The sequence below is a fragment of the Pediculus humanus genome, genomic scaffold (genome assembly GCF_000006295.1).
Source record: "Pediculus humanus corporis 1103172107826 genomic scaffold, whole genome shotgun sequence".
Classification (NCBI taxonomy): Eukaryota; Metazoa; Arthropoda; class Insecta; order Psocodea; family Pediculidae; genus Pediculus; species Pediculus humanus.
The window spans coordinates 44471-67794 of record NW_002987413.1 but is presented as its reverse complement, the minus strand read 5'-3'; the positions used below and the strand labels follow the sequence as shown (position 1 = coordinate 67794).

Below are 23324 nucleotides of genomic sequence, written 5' to 3'. Positions count from 1 at the left end.
TTCTACTACTTTGCATTTGGGTACTACAATTTGGGTACATTTTTTATTAGCGAAGCACGTTATTTAGGAAAATAAAAGAATCAGACATGATTATAATAAATAATTTTTATTTTTTTAATGATCGATTATATTTTTTTAAAAAGTTACACATTGTTATTACCCAAAAAAATTAATTATTCTGTTTAAAAATAAATTAAAGTCAATAATTGCAAATTTTTTATTCTTTTCCAATAAAATTGAAATAAAAAACATTTACTTCTTATAAACATTTAGCATTTACAAATTTAAAAAAATTTTATGTATTTTTTGGTTTTAATTTAACCAAGTTGTTTTTCTTTAAAAGTGATAAACCACCAACACTTCTCTCCTTAGATGGTTTTGAAACTTTTGAACTTAAAGTTGCAGTTTTGATTGATGGTGATGGTGATGACGATGATGATGATGATGCTAATGGCGATGAGTTTAAATTACTTTCTGAATTAGATGATTTACTAGAAATACTCTCATCTTTTTTTAAACTTTTAGCATTACCATCAGTTTCAAGATTATTTAATCTTCTTTTTAATGGGTTTCTGTCTTCTGAAATTACTTCAATAATTTCTTCGACAACTGTATTATTTTGACTTTTTACAGGTTTATCTTTAAATATCGATTTAATGAACTCTTCATCTTCCAATTCTTGTTCTGCTTCACTCTTGACATTATATTGAGATAAAATTGAGTCATAATCAATAGCTCTTTGTCTTTTATTTAAATCTTTTAATTCTTCTAATGATTCTAACAATTCTAACTCTTGCTTAGATTGCTTGGTCCTATTTTCTAATAATTTCATCGGATTGGTAGCCTCATCAGCAACTCTCTCATCTTGCTCTCTTTGAGCTTGTTCTTCGGCAAGTTTTAAAGCCATAAAATTTCTAGTGGCTCCAGCTTCTATTTCATAATCTGTATTTTTAGGATCAGTGCGAAAAGAAATTTCTTGAAGGCACCTTGTACACTTAATATAAAATCTAAAAATTCTAATTCCTAAATAATCTTCTCCCTCGACATCTTCTTTTCTTGCATTAAATTTTTTCCCTTTGTAAATATATTCACCGCAGGTAGCACATCTCATGTTGAAAGGTGCCATTAATCGTACCGTGTATTGTCTATTTTTTGCTAATTTCATACGCGGGATTTTCGACGGATCGAAATCCGGAGGGTAATACTTATTTAAAACCTTTCTTTCGGACATTTTGAATTAGAGTATTACTGTAGTAGAAGAAGCAAATTTACCGAATGTACTTGAAACTTCAAAATTAATATTTTACAAAAATAATATTATTACAACATTAAATATTGTACATAAAATATTACTATAAAATTAAGTTTTTACATGTAAATGTGTACCGAAAATAACAATCTCAAAGAATATAAAATTTTCTCACAGAAATTGATTTTCGTATTTAACACATAATTTCGTGAAAATCACTTTTTCACAACAATTTTTTTTGTAATGATTGAACAGTAATATATTTACTTCATTACGCAAAATGATTTTAAATAGTGTCACTAGCAGTCTGTTTCCACGATTACAGTTTCTTAACCGAAACTAAACAAACACATTTCGAAAACATGATAATCTGACTTTTATTACCGGAACTTTTACTTTTATTAATTTTTAAATTAAATTTTATGTAATATTACAAAAAGAAAAAAAAAATGCCTCCAAGACGAAGAAGACGCGGTTTGGAATTAGGTTTGATTTTATTATTTAATGAATTATTAATATTTGGAATGAAAAACATTCCTCCAGTTACTCTTGGAGCTATTTTGGGCCAGGTAAAATTCTAAATGTAATTGTGAATTTAATTTTTAAAAATAATATAAACTTTTTTTTTCCTTTTTAAAAAAATTTTAATATTTATTCAACAGACTTTATTATATATGGGAATCATAAATGTACCGTGGGAAAAAGAAGAAGTGTGTATTAGCGGCAATTCCATCATAAACGACAAAGACTGGAAACGTTTGTTTTTATCTGCCGTTGAACACGGAGATGACATGCATTTATATTTTAATATGGCTTCTTTTCTTATTAAAGGCCGATCACTAGAAGCCAGATATGGCAGTAAAAATTTTGCTATAATTTTGACTTTTTTAACCATAGTCACTAGTCTAATGTATGTTATACTGGCATTTATAATGTCAAATGTTATGGAAGCTACTTCATATATGGATTCTTGTGCCATTGGCTTTTCAGGTATTTACTGAAATTCATATTTTTTATTCGGTGATTCATTATGACTTATGTAAAAAATCATTTAAGACTATGTAAATTAATATTTTTCAGGATTGATTGATTGTAATTAAAATTATACTTGATTATTTTATGTAAAATATGTAAAAACATAATATTTATTTAGGAGTGATTTTTGCTCTAAAAGTTTTAACTACTCATGAAGAACCTTATATTAGAGCAATGTTGCTCGGTGTTGATATTCCTGGAAAATATGCTGCTTGGGTTGAGTTGATCATAATTCACATGTTGGTTCCAAATTCTTCATTTATGGGCCATTTTGCTGGAATTCTAAGTGGTGTTATATATTGTAAATCATTTATCGGATTATTTCTTGATAACTTACTACTACATATTTCAGGTAAAATTTATCTTCAATGTTATCTTAATATTAATTATTATTTTTTTTAAAGAAAGTATAACATTTATGACAAATAGTATAATTTTATGTACCATGTAAATGACAAAATTTTTTTTTCTTTCATTTTTAGGTGAACCAATAATTCATGGAAATGATTTCTTTGGATTTTTTCCAAAAGAGCAAGAAGAAGAAGCAGTAGTAAATATTGATAACAATGAAAATTATGAAAAAATGAATTATGGGTGGCATCAACCATTATATGATGATGCGGATGAATCAGTAGAATTAGACAGTAGATATTCTTATTTCTAACATTAAAAAATAAAAAATATTCTTATTTATAACTTTATAAATATAAAATATAATTTTTTTTTTTTTTTTTTTTTTTAGGTGATTATGACAATGAATTAGGTGAAGAGGATTATGAATATTATTATCGGTAAAGAAAAAATTTTTTAACGCTCATAATATATAGATTTTATATTTTTTTTTATACAAAGGTAATTTTTAGTAAATTTTCAAGATTTCTTTTTGAAAAAAAAAAAAAAAAAAAAAGTTTTTATTTAATTAATTAAAACTTTGTCGTTATCAAAACATGAAACATACACGAAAAAAAATTTTAACGTTTTTTTTTTATAATGATTTTTTTTTTGTTTTGTTTTTTTGTTTTTACATTTATTTTGATAATGTATTTTTTATAGGTATCAATATAGGTACATGTATTTTTTTATTTTTTTTACTAAATTTTACTTAATTGAAAATTTTTTTTTCATCCCAATGAAGTGATGTAATTTAAATACAATATTATTTAATTTTAGGGAAGTGACACTCGTAATTAGTATTTAATTATAATTAAGTAATTAAAATATAATTTTAATTTACATTAAAAAGTCGTAAAATAATTTTATGACATATTATATGCATAAATTGAATTTATAATTAAATTTCTTTTAACTTTGACATATTTTTTGTCCTTTTTGTAAAAACAATTCAAACAATCAATTTACGTAACAGAATTTGTTTAACGATCTGTCATTGTAATAATATCGTTATATAAATTTAAATAGAAGTGATGTTTTTGAAAAAAATATAGTTGAACTTTTTTAACATGGCAGGGAAAATGTTTTTTTTTAAACATATAGTATTTCTTATAATTTTTTTCGTTAAAACATGTTATTGTATTTTTGAAAATTGTGATTATTATCAAGATTTACAACCGAATAAAATTTATCATATTTTTTCACCTGGTTATCCCGAAAATTATGTACCAGGTACGAACTAAATTGTTTTATTTTATGATGTGAATGGAAAATTTTTTTATCAAAATAGTTTCGAAAAAAAAAATTTAAAATAAAGAATATTTCAGGTACGAAATGCCGATGGTATGCAGTTGCTCCTGTTCAAAATAAAATTTCTCTTCAATGTGAAGTTGTTAAAATTCCCGTCGTAAGTAAATTTAAAATTTTTAGAGAAAAATTTTAAAAAAAATAATCCTTTGTTTTTGACAAATTAATATAAATTGTAAATTTTTTTTTTATCAGAGTGATAACTGCAGACAGGATAAATTTGCTGTGTCTCTTGAAGGAAGAATCGATTTGAAAGATGTTAAATTTTACTGTGGGGAAGGAACATTAAACGTTACCTCGGTTGGAAATAAATTAAACGTTATCCTTTGGTCTGTAACTAACCAAGTGGGGTCACTTTTTTGTACCGTAAAAATAATTCAAAACGAGTCACCAGTTAAAAAATGTATTTGTGGTCAAAGAAATTCGGTTAGTGTCGCTAATCTAATTTTTATTAGAACACAAATTTAAAATTACAAATTTTTTCCAATACTAAACAAAACTAATCAAAATTATGCAGGTTAGAATAGTCGGAGGAGTTGAAACAGGAGTAAATGAATACCCGATGATGGCCGGTTTAGTAGATGGTAATTTAAGAGTTTTGTTTTGTGGTGGAACAATTATATCTAATTTTTACGTAGTGACAGCAGCTCATTGTGTTTGGGACAGGCAAGCTCGAAGTTTAGCCGTATTGGTTGGGGATCATGATATCTCAGTAGGTAAAGAATTTTCGTCCTCATGACTATTTTAATCTTTCACCATTAAAGTGCCTTGCAAATGAGACAGATTTTTTGTTTTTTTTAAGGGAATGATACGGACAGTGCCAAACTTTATCGTGCTTCTTCGATAAGGGTTCATCCACAATACGACACGGCAAATCAGAAAAACGATATAGCTTTAGTAAAAATTAAAAATAAAATTTCTTTTAACATGCGAGTAGGTCCAGTATGCCTACCATTTAAAAATATCGATAATACATTTGTGGGGGAAAAAGTGTATGCTTTAGGTAATGCATCGAAGTAAATGTAAAGAATCACAAGTTTTACTTTTTTTCTAATTGATTTTTGAATTTTTTTTCAGGTTGGGGAGCAACAAGTTTTGGAGGACCGACTTCAAACAAATTACTTCACGTTCCTTTAGATGTCATTTCCGTAAAACAATGCAGGCCTTCGTACGGTGATTTGGTATCGAAACGACAAATTTGTACTTATGGAGAAAACAAAGATTCTTGTCAGGTACCTTAAAAAATTAATTCCCATTCATCGTAATTAATTTTAATAAATTTTTTTTTTTTTTTAAATAATAGAGTGATTCTGGTGGCCCAATTTTATGGACCGATCCAAGTACGGGTGCATTAAACCTTTTGGGTTTAGTAAGTTACGGGATTCAATGTGGGACAACACATCCGAGCGTTAATACAAGAGTTTCATCTTATTTAAAATGGATTCAAACAGCAACAGGTAGCACAAAAAAAAATATGCCTAAAGACTTTAAATGCTAAACTGACTTTTTAAAAATTACCTTTAAAATAAAGTTTTATTATTTATTATTATTATTATTTCAGGAGAAGAATATTGCGTTCTTTAATAGCAATCATTTTGTCAGTCAGATAAACGTGCAATGAATGAATTAAACGAACGAATTATTATTATTTAAAGCATCAATAAATTTTCATTTTTAAATGAAAAGTTTTCAAATCTGTCAATCAATTAGTACATCAATTAGTCAAAATTTTATTCTATAAAGTTTTTATTTAATCATTTTATCATAACAAACATAAAAAGTTTATTTTTTTTTTTTTATTGTTTAAATATTACAAAGTATAATAAAATTACTTAAATTAATTTCTTGCAAAATAATGTTTATTTTTTCAATAGGATTAATTTCCTTTTAAAAACTTAAACTTAGTTTTAAATTCTATTGCGACTTATCCTTAATTTTTTCATTTCCATATTATTAATTTGAATTATTTTTCGTTAAAATCAACGGTTTCAGTTACTGAATTTTATTATTATTGACGAAATTGCAAAGAGCTTATCCTTAATCCGATCGTTTCTTTTCCTATTTCCGACACTGCGCAAACGTTACAAATGGAACCTTTAAATTGAGGAAAATAACTGGCTTCGCATAAGGGACATGTTATTTCCGGTTTTCCTCTGTAAATTGGTTTATATGTACGAGCGCATAGTGAGAAAGGATTATGCTCGTCATAGACTAATTCGTGTTCATCCACAAGATTTTTATCGCAGGCTTGAAGGATTTTTCGCGCTTGAGTTGCAACTTCCGGTCTTGGACCCAATTCCAATAATCTTCTACCAAAAGATGCAGCCGTTTTATAATTTTTTAATTTAAAAAATAAATTTAATGCCGTTCTTAACGTTAAAATTTGGTGCACGGGTTGTAGGTTGCAATGAGTGAAATACGCAGCCATTTCGCACAGTCGTTTTTGTTCTTCCAGTGTGCTTTTTGGTAAATCTTTTCTATTTGTTTCCATCATTAAACCCACAATGTATTCTCTACATATTTGTAAAAGCTGAGTAGCTTCTGCAATCTCTTGTCTACTGTCTACCACCAACAAAGGAATACTTAAAAGTAATTTTCTAAACTTATCGATGGCCTCCGAAAATTTTCCAGATGTAGTCAGTTGGTAACAAACCTGGAGCCTTTGAACTAAATCTGACAGTTTTAAACCTAAAGCTGGGAGTCCTCCTTTGGGTCCAGAATCTTTCCAGTTTCTCAAGGGATATCCGAATAAAGGCGGGAGTAAAGGCATTGCACTAAATGAGGTTCTTGAGCGACTATAAGTATTTAGAAATAAATCTCTAAATGGCTCAAAATTAACAACACCCACTTGATCGTGTAATAATCTAAATGCGGATTCGAATGAACCAGCTAAAATATGATCGACAGGAAGTCGAGAGTTGTTAACCCAATTTTGAGTTGGTGGAACACCCTTAGACGGAGGCACAAAGTAACCATCTCCACTTGCCCCTGCAGAAGCAGAGGCTTCTAATTCTGGTAAATCTAAACCTTCATCACCGACATCCCAGCCTCCGCCACCTTCTTCACCAACTTCAATTTTTTCTACATCGTCGACTTCTCCCCCTTCATCTAAACCAAGTTCTGCATCGGCGCCCCAACCATCAGGAGCAGAATCCTCAACCGTATCAGCAGCAAAATTAGCAGCACCAGGTTTATTCTTTGATAACATAGCGCCTTCGAAAAATCCTTTTGATACGGTAAGCAAAGGCCAATTAGTTTCTGCCTGCATTATAGGAATGGGTGGTTTTAATAATACCGCTTGTGGATTCACTTGAGGCAATCCACATTTTTCGGTATCAATGGATTCTTTCAAAAAGTCAGCTTCCTCTTTCAAACCGTGAGTTTCAGCAGTTAAGTAAGCTAACGATGTTTGACCGCAGCTTTTTAAAATTCTTATTCTTTCTGCAACATCTCCAAGGAATAAAGCATTTTGGTATTGACCCGATAAATCTTTCCTGATTTCAGCGATTTTCATCATTTTTCTCAACTTTTCCAAATTTCCAGTTATAAGATATAAGAAAGATAATTTGTCGAAATTCTTTGTTCTTTGATAACACATTTCAACAATTTGATGGTTTCCTTGCCTCAGTGCTGCTTCTGCCAGCCTTTCCCAGCAAGTTTTATTTTCTAAAACTTTAGCTGCCTCTAACGCAACTTCTATGTTACCGCACTCTAAAGCCAAACTAAAACGTGTTTTTTCATCTTTGACAAAATGTAGAGCAACTTCAGGATATCCTTTCTGTTGAAGGTAAGCAATTATCGACTGACCGACTAATCTGTCGTTTCTAACCATATGCAATACTTCTTCGTACTTTCTGTTAATTAATGCCAGTTTAAATTTAAATTCCGTGGGAATGATATTTAAAATTCTTGGACGACATTCCCTGTCAAGACAAAATACTTGAGTTCCTTTTACTCTTGTTATGTAAATTGGAAGATCTAACGTACGAATTATTCCACTGTCTCCGTTGGTAATAGCATATTTAATGTGATTACTAGTTGTATATATGAAAACGCCACTATCATCCCAAGCACCAGATTTAACTCTTGTATTTTCATGAATGGAGCAAAGAGATTCTAGTTTTCTATTACATAAATTAACGGTATGTTTTGCAAGTAAAGCTACGTGAGACATATCAGATGACCATATGACGTAACGACATTTATTCATTTTAACTTGAGCCAAAGTTCTTTTCTGTTGAACATCAAAAAGCGTAACACCATCTGAATCTCTTAACAACAACATACCAGTTCCGGCGTAGAATATTTCATCACAATTTGGTGTCTGAACTTTTTTAGTGATTTCATTTTTTAAATTTTTTATAACAAGTGAATGTGATCTGTCTAATACTGCAAAACGATTTCTTGCAACCCATATAGCAGTAATACCAGTAGATCTTTTTGACTCAGGACTTGAAGGATTCTGAGAATCAACTTCTTTGGGTATTGAATATAAGTCATAGGTACTATTTTCAACATTGGAGGCTCTGGTGCATAATAAAACAGCATTTTCTGCCGGATTGTAGGACATGCAATAAATTGGAACTTTTCCTCCTCCTCTTAAAACCATTACTGCAACATCCTTGGAAGTAATAAAATCCAACTTTCTTAAAAATCTACCTTTAACATAATATAACATGTTTCCATAAACAGCATAAGCAGGTCTCTCTCTTTCTAATTTAAAAATTATCATTCCTGCATCGTGTCCTGCTGCAAATATGTTTAGTGATGGATGTGCAGCCAAAACCCAAAATCTTTCATGTTCCCTTCTAAAAGTGTGAAGGCAAGTTCTTTTTGTAATATCCCACACTCTGATACTCTTATCTTCTGAATTAGATAGCATGAGCTCATTTCTGGGGTGAAATAAAACGCAAGAAACATTATTATAATGGCCTCTGCATGTGTCCACTTCCCAAGCTTTGGCATCATTAATCCTCCAAAACTTAATCAATCTGTCATCTGCACCAGAAACTATTAATGGCATTGTGGGGTGAAAACATGTCCAATTAACTCCTCTTTCATGACCCTCTAAAACATGTTTAACGACAGCATCAACTTGTCCAAATAAATCAGTAGTTCCTGGATTTCTTAGGTGTTCCTCTGCATAAATAAACAAAAAAAATTAATCATTTTTGTGTTATACAATGTAAAAAATTTATACTAAAAATTACAGTTAAATTTACCTAAACCTCCTGGGCCTGGAGCCACATTTTTTTTCCTCAATCCTGAAATGTCCCATACACGAACTGTTTGATCAAGAGAAGCTGACACAATTATGTCTTCACTAGGATGGAACTGAGCACACATTACATAATGATTGTGTCCTGTCAAGACACATATACAGTTCCTACTTTGCCAATTCCATATCCTAATGGTTTGATCATCAGAAGCACTTAAAATCCAGGGATATTCATGATGAAAATAAGTTGTTCTAATATAATCTAAATGCCCCAAAAGTGTAAATATGCAACGTCTTTGCTTGTAATTCCAAACTTTTATTTTATAATCATCTCCACCCGATACAAATAAGGGTTGCTGATTGTGAAAACATATACCACGAACCGGGCCATCATGTTCATCAAACTTGTCCAGTAAAGTACACATACGATAATCCCATAGCTGAATTACTCCGTTGTGTAAACTGGCCAAAATCCAGGGGCGTTTAGGGTGAAAGCTTAAGCCCTTTACCCTGGCTGACTTGGTTTCAAATTTTGTTAACATTTTACAGAAAAATTAAACCATTAAAACTTATATTCTATATTGCTAAACTTACACGTCAACATCAATAACATTGTCTCGTAGATTTACAGGTTATTGGCACTGTATTTTTTCTACTGACACGGTAACAAAAATTTTTTTAAATTATGTACTTTTCATGTATTAAAATCCCTTATTATAATTAATTATACAATTTGCAAGAATTTCACTTGCACTAAACCTGTAATTTTACTAATGATTACTTAGTTACTCTAAAGTAAAATTTTTTTAATTTTAGAGACATATGTCATTGTTTAAAATGTAAGTTATGTTGAATATACTTTAAAACTGAATTTTTGACAACTGTGATTTTTTTTGTGAAATCGTTACCGAAATTCACATACTGTCACATCTTGTATTATAATTTTATAAAAAACTTAAATATAAATTGAAATAATAGTTAAACTTTTATTTTGCAGAACGTTTTTAACGTATGTTTATTTAATTTTAATTTTTTTTTTTTTGATGATGAAAGTAGTTAGAAAGAAATATGGATGAAGATATATATCATTATGATTTTACAACTGCGTCAGAGTTTGAAATATTTATAGCTCGATTAGAAGAAATAATTCAAGAATGGGGATTACATCAGAAGCCTTTGGAAGAGCCTTTACAAAAAGATTATTTTAAAACAAAGGAATGGCGTATTTCTTCTGAAATTTTAACTTTTGCAGGTGAATTACAGGAATTTCTTTTTTTTATTGTGCTTGATTATGTTTTATAGAACTTGACTATAACTTTTAGAAGCTGAGTTTACTCTAAAAAGGTATTACCTAAAATGTGAAAATATTGAAAATGATGATAACCATAATGAACAAGAAGAAAAGCCAGATCAAGCTGTGATGGATACATTGTCTATTGAAAATGATTTTATTAATAATGCATTTTTAAACAAAAACCCACATCCTATTGCAAGGTATGTCCTAGTATTTAAATTCAGTAAAATTGTCATTGTTTCCTACCTACATTAAACATAAAATTAGAAATAAAAAATTTTAAATAATATAAATTACAAAATCAAATAATTTTACATGAATTTAAATATGACCTTAATAAGAATTTATATTTTTTATTACAATAATTTTTTATTTTGAAAAAAATTTGATCTTATGATTTTAGATGGTATGGCTTAAGGGATTACTTGGTTCTTATTCCTCAACACAGTTCAAATGTAGCTTCTGAAAGCAGAATTAAAATTGTATTGAGCTCATTATCTATAGCTGCTGGAAATGTTAAATGTAAAGTTCCAATATTCCTACAAGCATTAGAACCATGGCAAAATTATTTTATCGGGGTTTATCAATCTAGTTATTATTGCACAGAATTTAGCATGATTCATTTAAAAAAAATTCCATTACATTGCAAATTTTTAACAGGTATACAAATTTACATATCATTTTGAATTTCATCTTAAATTATTTTTTCAAAAATTAATTTGAACTAAAGTTTTCGTTATTTATTTGATTATTTTAGGCTTACTTAAAATGTTTAAGTCGAAAATAAGTTCAGGATCTTTTCAAAATTTGGCAACAGTGAGCGTTCATTTTACATACATTTTAAAAAATTGGACCATTGATAATTGGAGTCAAGAACCTCCTGATTTAGATTTTTTGGGAGGAGAAGTTTTATTCGTTTCCAAAGTGGGTTTTCTTCCTTTTGGATCAGCTTATGATTCTATCAATGAACTTTTTCTTTGTGCTATATGGCCTTCATTTTCAGAGAACTTTGTAGTAGATTGTGAAAATTATTCCGATTTGGAACCTTTGCATGCACCTATTTGGAAGGTTTCAATTGGAGCCATTGAAAATCCATCTTGTTTACTAAGTGATTACTTCATTGAATTTTTGACTTTGACAGAAGATAAGCATACTATTAAAGAACTATTGGGAAACTTGATTGGAAACAGTTCTCAAAAAAAGTTTAGCAGTGAAAGTGAAATAAGTTCTTCATTAAGTGCATTAACCGAATCTAAAATATCAGCGTTTTCAAAAGCCGTTATCGGTGGAGAAAAAACCGCGAAAAAAGAAAGCGGAAGATATTCTCAAAATTCAGATCAACCAATTTCTTCTGACGATTTGATGACGCTCTTGTATTACTTATTTCCGGATGCTGACCAAAATACAGTAAGATATTAATTATTTAATATCATTTTATCGAAAGCATTAATTGTTTGTCTGTTGACAATTGATCCACGATTCTAAAGGTTAGATTTTTGTTTTGTTTGTTTGTATCTAGAAAGCACCGTATAATGAATCAACAGGAGGATACTCACCCGATTGCAACATTGAAGAAAAAAAATTTGAGAATATAAGAGTAAGCAAAAATAATGTCCCTCTAATTTTAAATTATGTATATATTTACCAAATGTTAAGTATTTTATCTCACTTCTTTAGAAAAAACTTATTGGAATGAAAACTGCTCCTTACGACAGTCTTCTTTGGCGTTTAGCAATAACAATGGCTCACGTCATACATTCCCTTGGAAGTCTTCCTTCAGCTGCTTATTTTTGGTATGAATTTACACAAGAATTAAGGTTTCGTTGGGAAAATGGAATTCTTATACCTGGGTGAGTTAAAAATTTTTTTTTTTTTTTTAAGGAAATAATGGAGCCTTAGGGTGCAGGTTAAAAAACAATTAATTTAATATGAATATGCAATATTTATTTGAACTATAATTCTTTTGACAACTTTGAAACAAACATATTATAAGAATTTTTATAATTAATACAAAATAATTAACAATTGGGTTGAGCTTTCATCAAAGCTCAGAATAAATTTAAAAATTACAAACAGATAATTATGAATTTATTTTATTTTAAAAATGGATGATATGGCAATTACACATTATGAATATATATCAGATAGTGTTAAAAATAATTTTTTAAAATTACACTTTAAATTTAGTATAGATAACTTTAAAAAAAAAAACATTTCGTCAATAATGGAATGGTTTTATATTATATACATATATGGAGAATTTCTTTTATCATTAATACTACAATTAATTTTTATTGACACTCACAAAAAAAATAATATATATATATATAAACACTAAGGCTATTTACATTTATTGTACACAGTCGATAAATAATTTTCAATTTGATTTAATATCTTTGGAAAAGTAATATTATTATTATTATTATTAATTTTTTTTTTTTAAACAAAATTTTAAATTGTTGAAAATGTGTTTAAATATTAATTGTGTGCTGTGATACAAATGCCAACTCGTGCTTTTTTTGCTCAAAGCCAAAAGTTCTAAATTTAAGTTAAACAAAAGTTTTTGACCAAAAAAAAAAAAAAAAAAAAAAACTTTAGACTCGAGACCGATAGGATTTATAAGGGAATAAATCCATTTCTTGTACCTACATTTCTTGGTACGTATATGTCTACATCGTGATCAGTCCAATTATCGGAATTTTCACAATAATTGTTAAGCGTGTGGGTAGAGCCGGCAGTACTGTATCGGCTACCCGGTCTTCCCATCATCGGATCAATTCTTTGTCGCGAACTCGGACGATGTCGCGACTGTTGTTGATTATTAGAAGCGGGGTAACTCAGTCTAGAAATTCGATCAGTCATTGAAGCAAGGGATTGCCTGGATTGTCTTAATTCTGAAAAATAGTAAATTACGGACGATTGGGATTTGTGTATGTACAACGACGGTGCTTTTTTTACAAGCCCCAAACGTTACCAACCTGGTCGCGGGTTAACCAGGTTACTGCTAAAACCATTAGAACCCAAATATCGCGTTGAATGATTTGAAAAACTGTGTTGCGATTGACCATCGGCGACTGATCTTGCCGATTTCAGACCTTTGGTGCTAAAATGGGAGGCGTGCGAAACGTGGGATCGAAGGTCATCCGCAGAGCATCGCGCATTTAAAGAACCTTTAAAAAACATTTTTTAATTTTATTATGTTTATGACATTAACAATATTACATACACGATAAATACTACTCTACTTGACTCTATTTTTAAAAGAAAATGTTTGAAAAGAATTTGACAAATTTTTACTAACCCTGTCTTTCAATATGATACATTTGCGGCCTGGGGATGCTTCGGTTACTGTAAACAGAAACTTGATCCCAATCTTTATGATTACTAAATGTGTTTAGGGCTGCTAAACTAGAGAGTGGTCCCCCTGGGCTTGGAGAAGCTCCAAAACCTGTGCAACATTGAACAGGCAATGATGACACGGATACGCCTTGTTTTGTCGGATGTAAAGTTTGTAACTTTCGCGACCTGTTTGAAAGAAAAAAAAGTATAAGTACATAGAAGGTCTAAATTGTAAGTTTAAAAAAAAAAATTAAAATTTTTTTTTGACCTCCTTCTACTCGCGACGACAAAAACAACTACAGCTATTATGACAGTTCCACAAATAGCTGCGCTTGCCGCAACGGTTATTTTGTCCATGTAACCTGCAGGTGACGTTACAGTTCTGACTTCACGACATTGGGAATAAGGCACGGATTCCGGGGTGACGTTAACTTCTTCAAGAGAAATCACGCAGACTACAATGCATTCCTTTAAAAAACAAAATGACATTCGTTCTTAAAAATAATAATAATGATAATTTTAACCAACGTAAATTCTTATTTACGGCACGTACTTGAGATGGTACATTTTTGATTTTGAATTCTCTTTCGCTGGCTTCTAGGGGTGGTCCTTGTTTAAAGCTTTTATCTCCAAAAAGCCTGTAAACAACCCTAAAGCCAAGAATATTTGCCGTTTCGGAATCCCACTGAATAATAACCGAGTTATCTTGTCTGTATGCGTTTCTAACGATCACTTCCTACAATAAAAAAACATTTTAATTAAAAGCATAATAATAATAATTATTTTGAGTTTGGTATAAAAAAGGGCTTACGGTATCTTCATCAAAAAGTTTCGTTCGTGGCGGATAAGCCATCACCAAAGGTGGTCTTTGAGTATTTCTCCAAGTGGGTGGTGTAGCTTTTGTTGTAAAAGAATATTTTCTCGTACTCTTTGGTAATTGAGTACTTGTAGATGTTTGAGAGTTTTGTAACGTACTGAATACAATGTTTTTCAAAGTAGTTTTTGTCGTTGACGTAACGACTTGTTTATTAGTTGTTGAAATGTACTCTGAAATAAAAATTTAAAATACTCATTATTAATGAAGATTTATATACATACATATAAATTTTCAATAATACAAATTTAATTTTATATATATGAGTAAAACATATTTACGAGTTTCGGTTGTTGAAGGTTTAGTTGGCAGAACTGATGTTTTTAGAGATGTCCGAGTGGTTATTGGTTTAACCGTCGTCTTTTGTGAAATCGGTTTTACCGATTGATTTTTGTCTACGATCGTTATCTTACTATTTGCTGGTTTATAAGACGAAGGGGGTGCGTATTCGTGAACTACACCACTTCCTGGTAATTGTTCCGTTTCAGTTGAAACGGGGGGTTTCGGATTCGGTCTTATGACGTCATCTAAATCAGCTTTCTCAATGACGGCCACTCCTTTTTTGAATTCGTTTTCTTCTTTTTGACATATTAATTCTGTAAAATCAGTGTTAATTATCGGAATCTTTCCCGTTTAATTTTAAAATAAATTACTTAAGATAAATAACCTTACCTGTCGGTTCGATGCTGTAAAAACCACGATCTTTCAAATGAGGGGGGCTTCCGCAAAATTGCGGATTTCTTTCTCTACTCGTAACTTGTAAATCTCCTTTTCTTATCCATTCAGCTATCCAACGAAGCTTACAGTCGCAGTGTAAAAAACGACCCCCTAAACTGAGTCCCCTAAGTGTGCGATTCAAATGAATGAGAGATTCTTTGGGAACGGTCGAAAGGGGATTACCGTCTAATGCTAGGAGAGTGAGAGAAGGATTTCCGGCAAATGCATTTTTCGGCAAATCAGTAAGCAAATTAAATCCGATGTCTAAAACCTGAAAAATTTAAATGGAGTTTTCAACAACACGTCGGACATTATGGGGGGGGGGGAAATTTTAAACCATTATATATATTTACCCTTAATTCCGACATACTGTTCATGGCTTCCGTTGGGAATTCCGTTATTAAATTATTAAGAAGACTCAAAGAACTTAATGAATCATTTACTCCACTGAAGGCCGAAGAGCCAATATTTTGAATTAAATTTCTTTCTAAATTTAAGGCCGTTAAAGAGTGTAATCCTTCCATGATTCCGATTGCGGGTCCCGGGAGTTCCCTTAAAGCATTTTGTGCCAAATCCAAAAAAGCCAAAGTTTTTAAACCTTTAATTGCTTCGGGTATCCTTTTTTGTTTCGTTCCTTTCAAATTTAAATTTTTTAATGAATTTTCTAAACCGCGAAAAGCAAAGGGAGCGAGAGAGACATTATTGTCCGATAATTTTAACGTGGATAAATTTAATGTGGCAAAAGCTCCATCGGAAATTTTTGTTATTTTATTTTTTGATAAATCTAATAGAGTGAGAGCTTGTAAATTTTTCAAAGCTTCCGTTGGCACTTGAGTTAATTCATTTTCTTGTAAATTTAAATTTTTCAATGTGTTTTCTTGGCCCCAAAACGCTCTCGGTTGTACGTGTTTAATTTTACACCCCGATAATTGTATATTATGCACTGTTAGCTTTTGAAAAGAATTATTTTTAATTTCATTTAACGTGCTATTATTTACATATAATAAATCTATGGTTATTAATGATCCGTAATCTTGTAGAGCTTGAAGGAGTTTTGTAAAATCAACTTGATCACATTGAACCGAAAGTTCTTGTCCCAAGTTGTAAGCGCATAAACAAGATGATTGTAAATCTTGAACATCCCGATGCCAAGGACATTGGCAAAACCCTGAATCCAATAGCATAAATGTAAAATAAATAAGGGAGTTTAATAATATAGAATATCGTGCCTTCATTCTTCTGCTAAAATATTATCTGAAAATAAAATAAAATCATTTTTCCTGTTGGATTTTCCAATCGATAGATTATTGATTAGATTGATTCGTGTAATAGATTAAAGGTCGTTTAAGGCGGTAGCTTGAAATACTTTATTTTCAATATACATAAGATTTTTCCGTTTTTTATTATTTATGTAGGCGTTGTTATTATTAACGATATCGTGTTAATAAATTTATTAATCATCAAATGCTTATAATTAAACATAATTTTTTTTTTTTAATCATTCATCCATTTAGACTTTTGAATTCGTATTCTATTCAATTATTAATAAGTTTTAAGAGGTTTAGTTTTGTGCTCTCGTGTGTTTACACATCGGGGTGGGGAAAGGGGGAAATTGTATCAAACTGTATAAGTAACAGGGCATGATAAACGAACACGAGAAAAGTATTAGTGCGTGCGTTTCCTACCAACCATTTAAAAAAAATTTTTTTCAAGTACAAAGTAATAATAATAATAATAATAACACTTTCTTTTATTTTTGTTGTAAAAAAATAAATGTATCAAGGTCTTTTACCGTTTACAATTTTACCGTTGGAAAACGTTTCGAAAAAAAAAAATTTTTTGTTTAATATGTAAAATATTACATTTTCAAAATGTACAATTTTGGGTTAATAATTTTTTCTCGCGCGTATAAATTACGTCGCAATCATCTTTTAAGTAATCTCGTAAAGAAAAATGTATTTTAAATTTAAATTTAAATTTAAATTTACATTAAACAAGTGCTAATTTGCTTAATTGTTTCTCACGGGTCGCAAATAAGAATAATTTATTTCATTTCGTGTATTTTTTAAGTATCTTATTTCGATATTAATATTAATATTCTTACTTTTATTATTATTATTATTTGTTTTGTAAAAACTCCCTTAAAGACGATTACACATATACGTAATAAAAATTTTCTATGTTTAGTTTCGTGTAAAAAAAAAATAATTTGGATTATCAAAAAAAAATTGTGACATACTTTTTTTATAATAAGGAGTAGAACAAAATCCCGTTACAAACAATGACAAGGGAAAGAAGATGAAGAAAATTTTAAAACCTTAACGTCATTGAAAAAAAAATCTTTGTAAATTTGATTTGCCATTCATTTATTATAAATAATTAAATTCCTTTTGTTTGTTTGTTGTGTCGATCAATTGTTTTTATCGTTGTTGTTGTTTGTTTGTTTCCTCAATAACGATGATTGATTTGTGTGTTTTGTTTTTTTTAAATGAAAATCGAAAGTTTCGTTTGTTCATCTTGAAAGAAAATTATTATTATTATTATTTATTCGTATTTAATATTGGAAATAATAATAATAATAATAATAATTTTTTGTGTTCACGTCGTCGTGATTTTTTTAATATTTCGTTTAAGGAAATAAATTTTTGCCTGTTTTTCTGTTGTCTTAATAATTTTTTTTTTTTTGTTTAAATGTAACGAATCCGTTCGGCTAAAATAGTTTTAATAATAATAATAATAATAATCAACAAGTTTCGAATTATTTAAAAGAAAATTTTATCATAACTTTCTACTCAAAATTTCTACCGAATATTTTTCAATCATCTTTTTTCTCCTTCTTCTGCCAAAAAAAAATTCAGTTTATATTCAAAATTTTTTTCAAAAATGATTTTCCAATAAAAATTTCACTTTTTTTTATTAAAAAATTTAAATAAATATTAATAATGAAAAAATATTTTCACTATGGCGGCTAAAAAAAAAAAAAAAAAAAACAATACGAATAATTTTTCCCGATAATAATTACTCATTAATTACTTTTTTTTATTTAAAGTCGATTTATGGAATAATTAACAAACATTCCCTCAATCCTTTTTTTTTTTTTTTTATTCGTTTTTGTTAAATAATAATAATAATTTTTTCTTAAATAACTAAAATGGAAGGTGGTAATAATATATGAATCGTTGTAAAAGTAATTTTTTTTTTTTTTAAGTAAATTTAAATCATTATAAAAATGAACTTTTTGTAAAAACTTTTTTTTTTTGTAGCCGATAATAAAAGAGATGCACGGGTATTTCGGTGAAAGTAAATTATTAAAATTATTAAATTTCCGCCGCGGAAATTTTATAATTTTTTTTTTTTTAACGTGAAAAGGATTAATGCGATTTTAATAAAATTTAATATATTTAAACATTTTATGAAATGTGTCATGTATACGAAAAAGTATGGAGATCATTTCCCTGGGGAGGGGGGAGGGAGCGGGGCGGGGAAAAGAAAAGCAACCACCGGTGACATTTATTTACAAATTATACAAAAAAAAAAAAACGAGCGTTTTAACACGTGCGTTTAAACACGTGCGTAAGTGATACTCGGGGCAAAACAAGTTATTTATTAATAAAATGACTAATTGAAACTCTTAATTAATTTTTTTTTTTTTGTTTAATAAAAAGTTAATTAATTGTTTATTTAACGGGGATTTATAAAAGGGGATTCATTTTTACTTGAAAATTTATACGATTTGAATATTAAAATATTATTTACATTGTTGTTAACAATTTTGTATTTTTTCCCCCCAAAATTTGTTTGGTTTGTTGTTGTTGGGTACATTGATTGTATTCGTAACTGTTGTTTATTTCTTCACATGTTGCATAACAATCGGGGGGAAAAAAAATTCTTTTATTTGAGTTGTAGACTTTTTTCTTTTTACAATGATAAAAGGATTTTATATAAAAAAAGAAAATCTCACGAAATTGCACTGATTACATTGTGAACTTTTGGCCTCCTTTGTTTTGTTTTTTTTTTTATTATTTACGTTATTTTTATTCTTTTTTAATAATAACTATACAACAATGGTAAATAATAAAAAGAATGAAAAAAAAATCACATGAAGAGGAGATTTAAAAATGGCGGAAAGAGATCGCGGAAGAAGATAAATAGTTTGTAATATAAGAATGTCAATTTCACGCATATAAAAAAAAAAAAAAAATTAAATTCGCGTGGAATGATAGAAGAAAAATTACAAGAACAAATATTTTTCTGATTTGAACAAATATTGCATTTCCTGCGACGAGATTCGTCTGGAAAATCGAAAGGGAAGAATGGAGAGAATAACTCAAAAGTAAAACACATCGCAGTCGAAGAAGCCGAAAAAAAAAAACATGAACAAGAGGTTAAAAATAGAAATAGCCAAGAATAAAAAAAACAATTTTCGTGTTATTTTGGAAATGTTGAAAGCCATACAAAGCTGGAGGGCAATTTAAAAAGAATTTTTTTTTTAAACTTTTAAAAAAAAAAAAAAAATTTCACCATGTGGGTCAACCCACATTCTTTGAAAATTTTTTTAAAAAAAGCCCCTTTAAAATTATTATTATTATTATTATTATTAATATTATTACGGGTTTAATATTTTTCACTATTACAACAAGAAGAAAAAGAAGAAGAAAAGGTAATCAAATTGAACTCGGATTAAAACATTTCAATGAAAACAGGTTGATTTATAAAAACATGTGGCGGCATCCATCCATTAGAAATTGGGATTAATTTTTAAAATAAATTCTAAATAAAATTCGAAAAAACATCAACAGTGCCCTGTTGACATCCAGTCTAGGAAAAACTACTGAACAACAGCGAACTGAACAACAAATGATGTTTCACTGGAAAATGTGAAATGAAAAAATGTTGATAAAACGTATGAATTTAAAATTCTAAATATTATGAGCAAAGAGGATCAGGTGTAATAACCACGTGAGAAAAATACATTTATTATAAAATAATATTATTAATATTAATAAACGACAACAACAACAACAACAACAAACAACTTTTAATTATATATATATTTTGAGAAAAAAATTGTTTTGTTTTGTTTTGTTATACGCAAGATACGTTTTTGTCCGGTTATTAGAATATTTTTAAATTTATAAATTGAATAGCATTAACGGTTTTTTTTTTTTTTTTTTAATATAAGAAGTATGGTTTATGACCATATCTTGCCGAGTTATAAGTACCGTTTTTTTTTTTTTTTAAACTCGTGATTCTTCGAGTATGAGATATTTAAATGGTCATCCATATTTAAAAAAATTTAATACTCGTGTGTTCTTGTAAACTTGTTCAACCGTAAACGTAAAAAGAATAACAAAAAATAATAATGATAATAATAATAATACGAAATTAATTAAACTATGACATTTCACTTATGATATGTTATTATTGTTCATTATTTTTTTTTTTATCTGCGAGGTCAATTAATTTTTTTTTATACCCCCCTCCCCCCTTTTGGTATTTACCTGAGACAAAATGGTTTTGGGAAACAAAATATAAATTTTAATTAAACGAATGTAATAAATAATAAAATTAATTCGGTGGTTTTCTCTTAGAAAGTTTTTCCTTTGTCTCGTTGTGCGTTTTGTCGTTTATTACGATTTAATTCATCCCCCCAAAGAATTTGAAAATATTACGGTTTTTGCAGTCGTTTAAAAAAAAAAAAATACTTTCGAAAAAGAGAGAGAGAGAGAGAGAGGGATAGTTATGATTTACATAATTTGTTAAGGAAACATACAAATTAAGTAACTTTTTTTTTTTCTCAAAAAAAAAAAAAAAAAATTTTATTTTGTGTTATATATGTATCGTAACACGCATCCTTAAAAGACCGAGTATTTATTTATTTATTTTTATTTTTTTTTTTGCCACAGCTATTAAAATCCTATTAACGTTCACCGAAATTTTTTTTTTTTTTCTCTTTTCAAAATGGAGCATTTACCGAGTTTTTTCTATTTATTTATTTCCTCCCTTCTCTTTGTCTCTTTTTGCCCTTAATACCTGACTGAGTACCATAAAAAATATCGGGCGTTATTTTGTTACGCTAAAAAAATGTTTTTCGTTTGTTATATTTAAAATATTATTATTATTATTATTGTTACTGGGTATTATGAGGGGCAACAAAAAAAAAAAAAATATGAAAAGATTTTTTTTCATTCGGTTTTCATTTCGATTTGTAAAAAGATATATAATAAGTAAATTCCTTTATTTAAACTTTGCGACAACCTTCTTGTAATTATAATTAATTATTTTTTTATCTTAATTATTACGAGAAATGAGAGCTTATTATTATTATTATTATTATTAATTTCGTAATTTAATGGAAACGAACGATCGATTTAAAGACAAAAACCTGACGTAAAAAAAAAAATTTCTAAGATGATTTTCAAGTTTACCTTCTTACTTACGTATTTGTTAGTCATAAATATAAATAATATTATTATTATTATATATATTCTTAGTTTCAACAAAACAAATTTTTTTTTTTTTTGTTCGTTAGTTTAAGAATATATAGAAAGACCGAGTAACCTTGTGACATTGGCCTGCAATTTAAAATAATAATAATAATAATAATAACCGAAGGCAGGGGGATCAAGTTTTTATTACTCATGAATAAGAAATTCTTATAAGACTCGAATAGATCGTGAACAGCATTGCTAAAACATAAAAGAAACGTCGTGTCGGTCGTGAAAACAATATTCGTATCCGTTTATGCCGTGATTCACACTCAACAAGGCAGGGAACAACAACAACAACAACCAAAAAATTGTTTAAGTTTTTTTTTTTTTGTTTTGTATAAAACAATTACATCTATTTCTTTATCGAAAACCGGGGTAAAACTTGTAAATTTTTCAAGTTTTTTTACCTGTCAAATCCCCCACCCACTCCCCCCCGAAAAAAAGAAAAAGAAAAATGGTAATGATTATTATTATTATTATTTAACGAAATTTTGTCGACTGTCGGCGTTATTTTTTAATAAATAATTTGTTCCTTCCTTTTGAGTTCAAGTTAATTATTTTATAAATTAAGGTCATTCGTATTATGGATTGGGTGGGGTGGGGTGGGGGAGGCGGGTATTTAACAATTTTTTTTTTTGCATATTTAAAGTTTATGTACCTGAGATCATACCTGCGCTCATTCGTCTACACATAGAATTTAATTTTTTTTTTGTACAGATTTTACCTTTTAAATCGAATTGCAATTTAAACGTCTTATTGTCCTTTACATCGTTTGTTGCCTCGTTTTTTTTTTTTGTTTGTTTTCGGTTTTAAATTATTTAATACTTATATAATGCAGTTTCTTTGTGTGTGGGTGTGGGTGCGTGCGCGAGTGCGTACCTATATAAAACATTTGATAAAATAAATTATCAATTTTTATAGATTTTAAAGGTAGACATTTACTTAACATTGAACTACTTTAAAAGTTGTGTGTAATTAAATAATCAATTTAAAAAAAAAAAAAAGAAAATTATAGGAATGAGTTATATTAATTATCGAATGGTGTGTGTGTGCGTGTGCGTGTGCAAGAAACAAAATGTCTGTCCTTTGATTTCGTTGGAAAGAAACAAAACAAAAAAAAGACATTAATTTTATTTATAACAGGACAACGACGATGTGTGTGTGCGTGCGTGTGTGATTTTGGTCTAAGGAAGTAAAAAAATAAAAAACTTTTTTTTTTTTTTAATAAATGGGTCATTGAACAAACAAACAAACAAACAAACGAAAAAAAATGTAGAACTTTGGGTCGGTTGTTGCAAACAATTTTTTTTTTTGAAAATCACTTTCACAGTCTTTTGTTTTTTTTTAATTTCCAGGTATGAAAATTTTTTTTTAAAATGAAAAATCAATCAATATTTTATTCTAATTTA

The 23324-nt window shown here is 28.8% G+C and overlaps 6 protein-coding genes across 6 annotated transcripts; 3 read left to right on the top strand and 3 right to left on the bottom strand.

Annotated features, from left to right (window-relative positions):
* Positions 1 to 317: 317 nt before the first annotated feature.
* Positions 318 to 1231, bottom strand: Phum_PHUM375660 (coiled-coil domain-containing protein, putative; the record flags this gene model as incomplete). Its single annotated transcript, XM_002428260.1, has 2 exons — positions 318 to 367; positions 472 to 1231. The coding sequence occupies 2 exons, from the start codon at positions 1229 to 1231 to the stop codon at positions 318 to 320; spliced, it is 810 nt and encodes a 269-aa protein (XP_002428305.1).
* A 467-nt stretch (positions 1232 to 1698) lies between these two features.
* Phum_PHUM375650 (uncharacterized protein) lies at positions 1699 to 2948 on the top strand (the record flags this gene model as incomplete). The annotated part of the gene is made up of 4 exons (XM_002428259.1): positions 1699 to 1818; positions 1912 to 2239; positions 2403 to 2636; positions 2767 to 2948. The coding sequence occupies 4 exons, from the start codon at positions 1699 to 1701 to the stop codon at positions 2946 to 2948; spliced, it is 864 nt and encodes a 287-aa protein (XP_002428304.1).
* Positions 2949 to 3744: 796 nt separating this feature from the next.
* Positions 3745 to 5566, top strand: Phum_PHUM375640 (tripsin, putative; the record flags this gene model as incomplete). The annotated part of the gene is made up of 8 exons (XM_002428258.1): positions 3745 to 3907; positions 4003 to 4082; positions 4178 to 4408; positions 4500 to 4698; positions 4785 to 4985; positions 5060 to 5214; positions 5286 to 5439; positions 5544 to 5566. The coding sequence occupies 8 exons, from the start codon at positions 3745 to 3747 to the stop codon at positions 5564 to 5566; spliced, it is 1206 nt and encodes a 401-aa protein (XP_002428303.1).
* A 424-nt stretch (positions 5567 to 5990) lies between these two features.
* On the bottom strand, positions 5991 to 9742 carry Phum_PHUM375630 (coatomer alpha subunit, putative; the record flags this gene model as incomplete). Its single annotated transcript, XM_002428257.1, has 2 exons — positions 5991 to 9121; positions 9205 to 9742. The coding sequence occupies 2 exons, from the start codon at positions 9740 to 9742 to the stop codon at positions 5991 to 5993; spliced, it is 3669 nt and encodes a 1222-aa protein (XP_002428302.1).
* A 526-nt stretch (positions 9743 to 10268) lies between these two features.
* Phum_PHUM375620 (Rab3 GTPase-activating protein catalytic subunit, putative) lies at positions 10269 to 12348 on the top strand (the record flags this gene model as incomplete). Its single annotated transcript, XM_002428256.1, has 6 exons — positions 10269 to 10452; positions 10523 to 10694; positions 10898 to 11154; positions 11252 to 11901; positions 12014 to 12091; positions 12172 to 12348. 6 exons carry the CDS (start codon positions 10269 to 10271, stop codon positions 12346 to 12348), a joined length of 1518 nt encoding a protein of 505 aa, XP_002428301.1.
* A 762-nt stretch (positions 12349 to 13110) lies between these two features.
* Positions 13111 to 16659, bottom strand: Phum_PHUM375610 (leucine-rich transmembrane protein, putative; the record flags this gene model as incomplete). Its single annotated transcript, XM_002428255.1, has 9 exons — positions 13111 to 13388; positions 13473 to 13664; positions 13796 to 14019; positions 14102 to 14301; positions 14387 to 14569; positions 14645 to 14880; positions 14989 to 15303; positions 15380 to 15695; positions 15778 to 16659. 9 exons carry the CDS (start codon positions 16657 to 16659, stop codon positions 13111 to 13113), a joined length of 2826 nt encoding a protein of 941 aa, XP_002428300.1.
* Positions 16660 to 23324: the final 6665 nt, after the last annotated feature.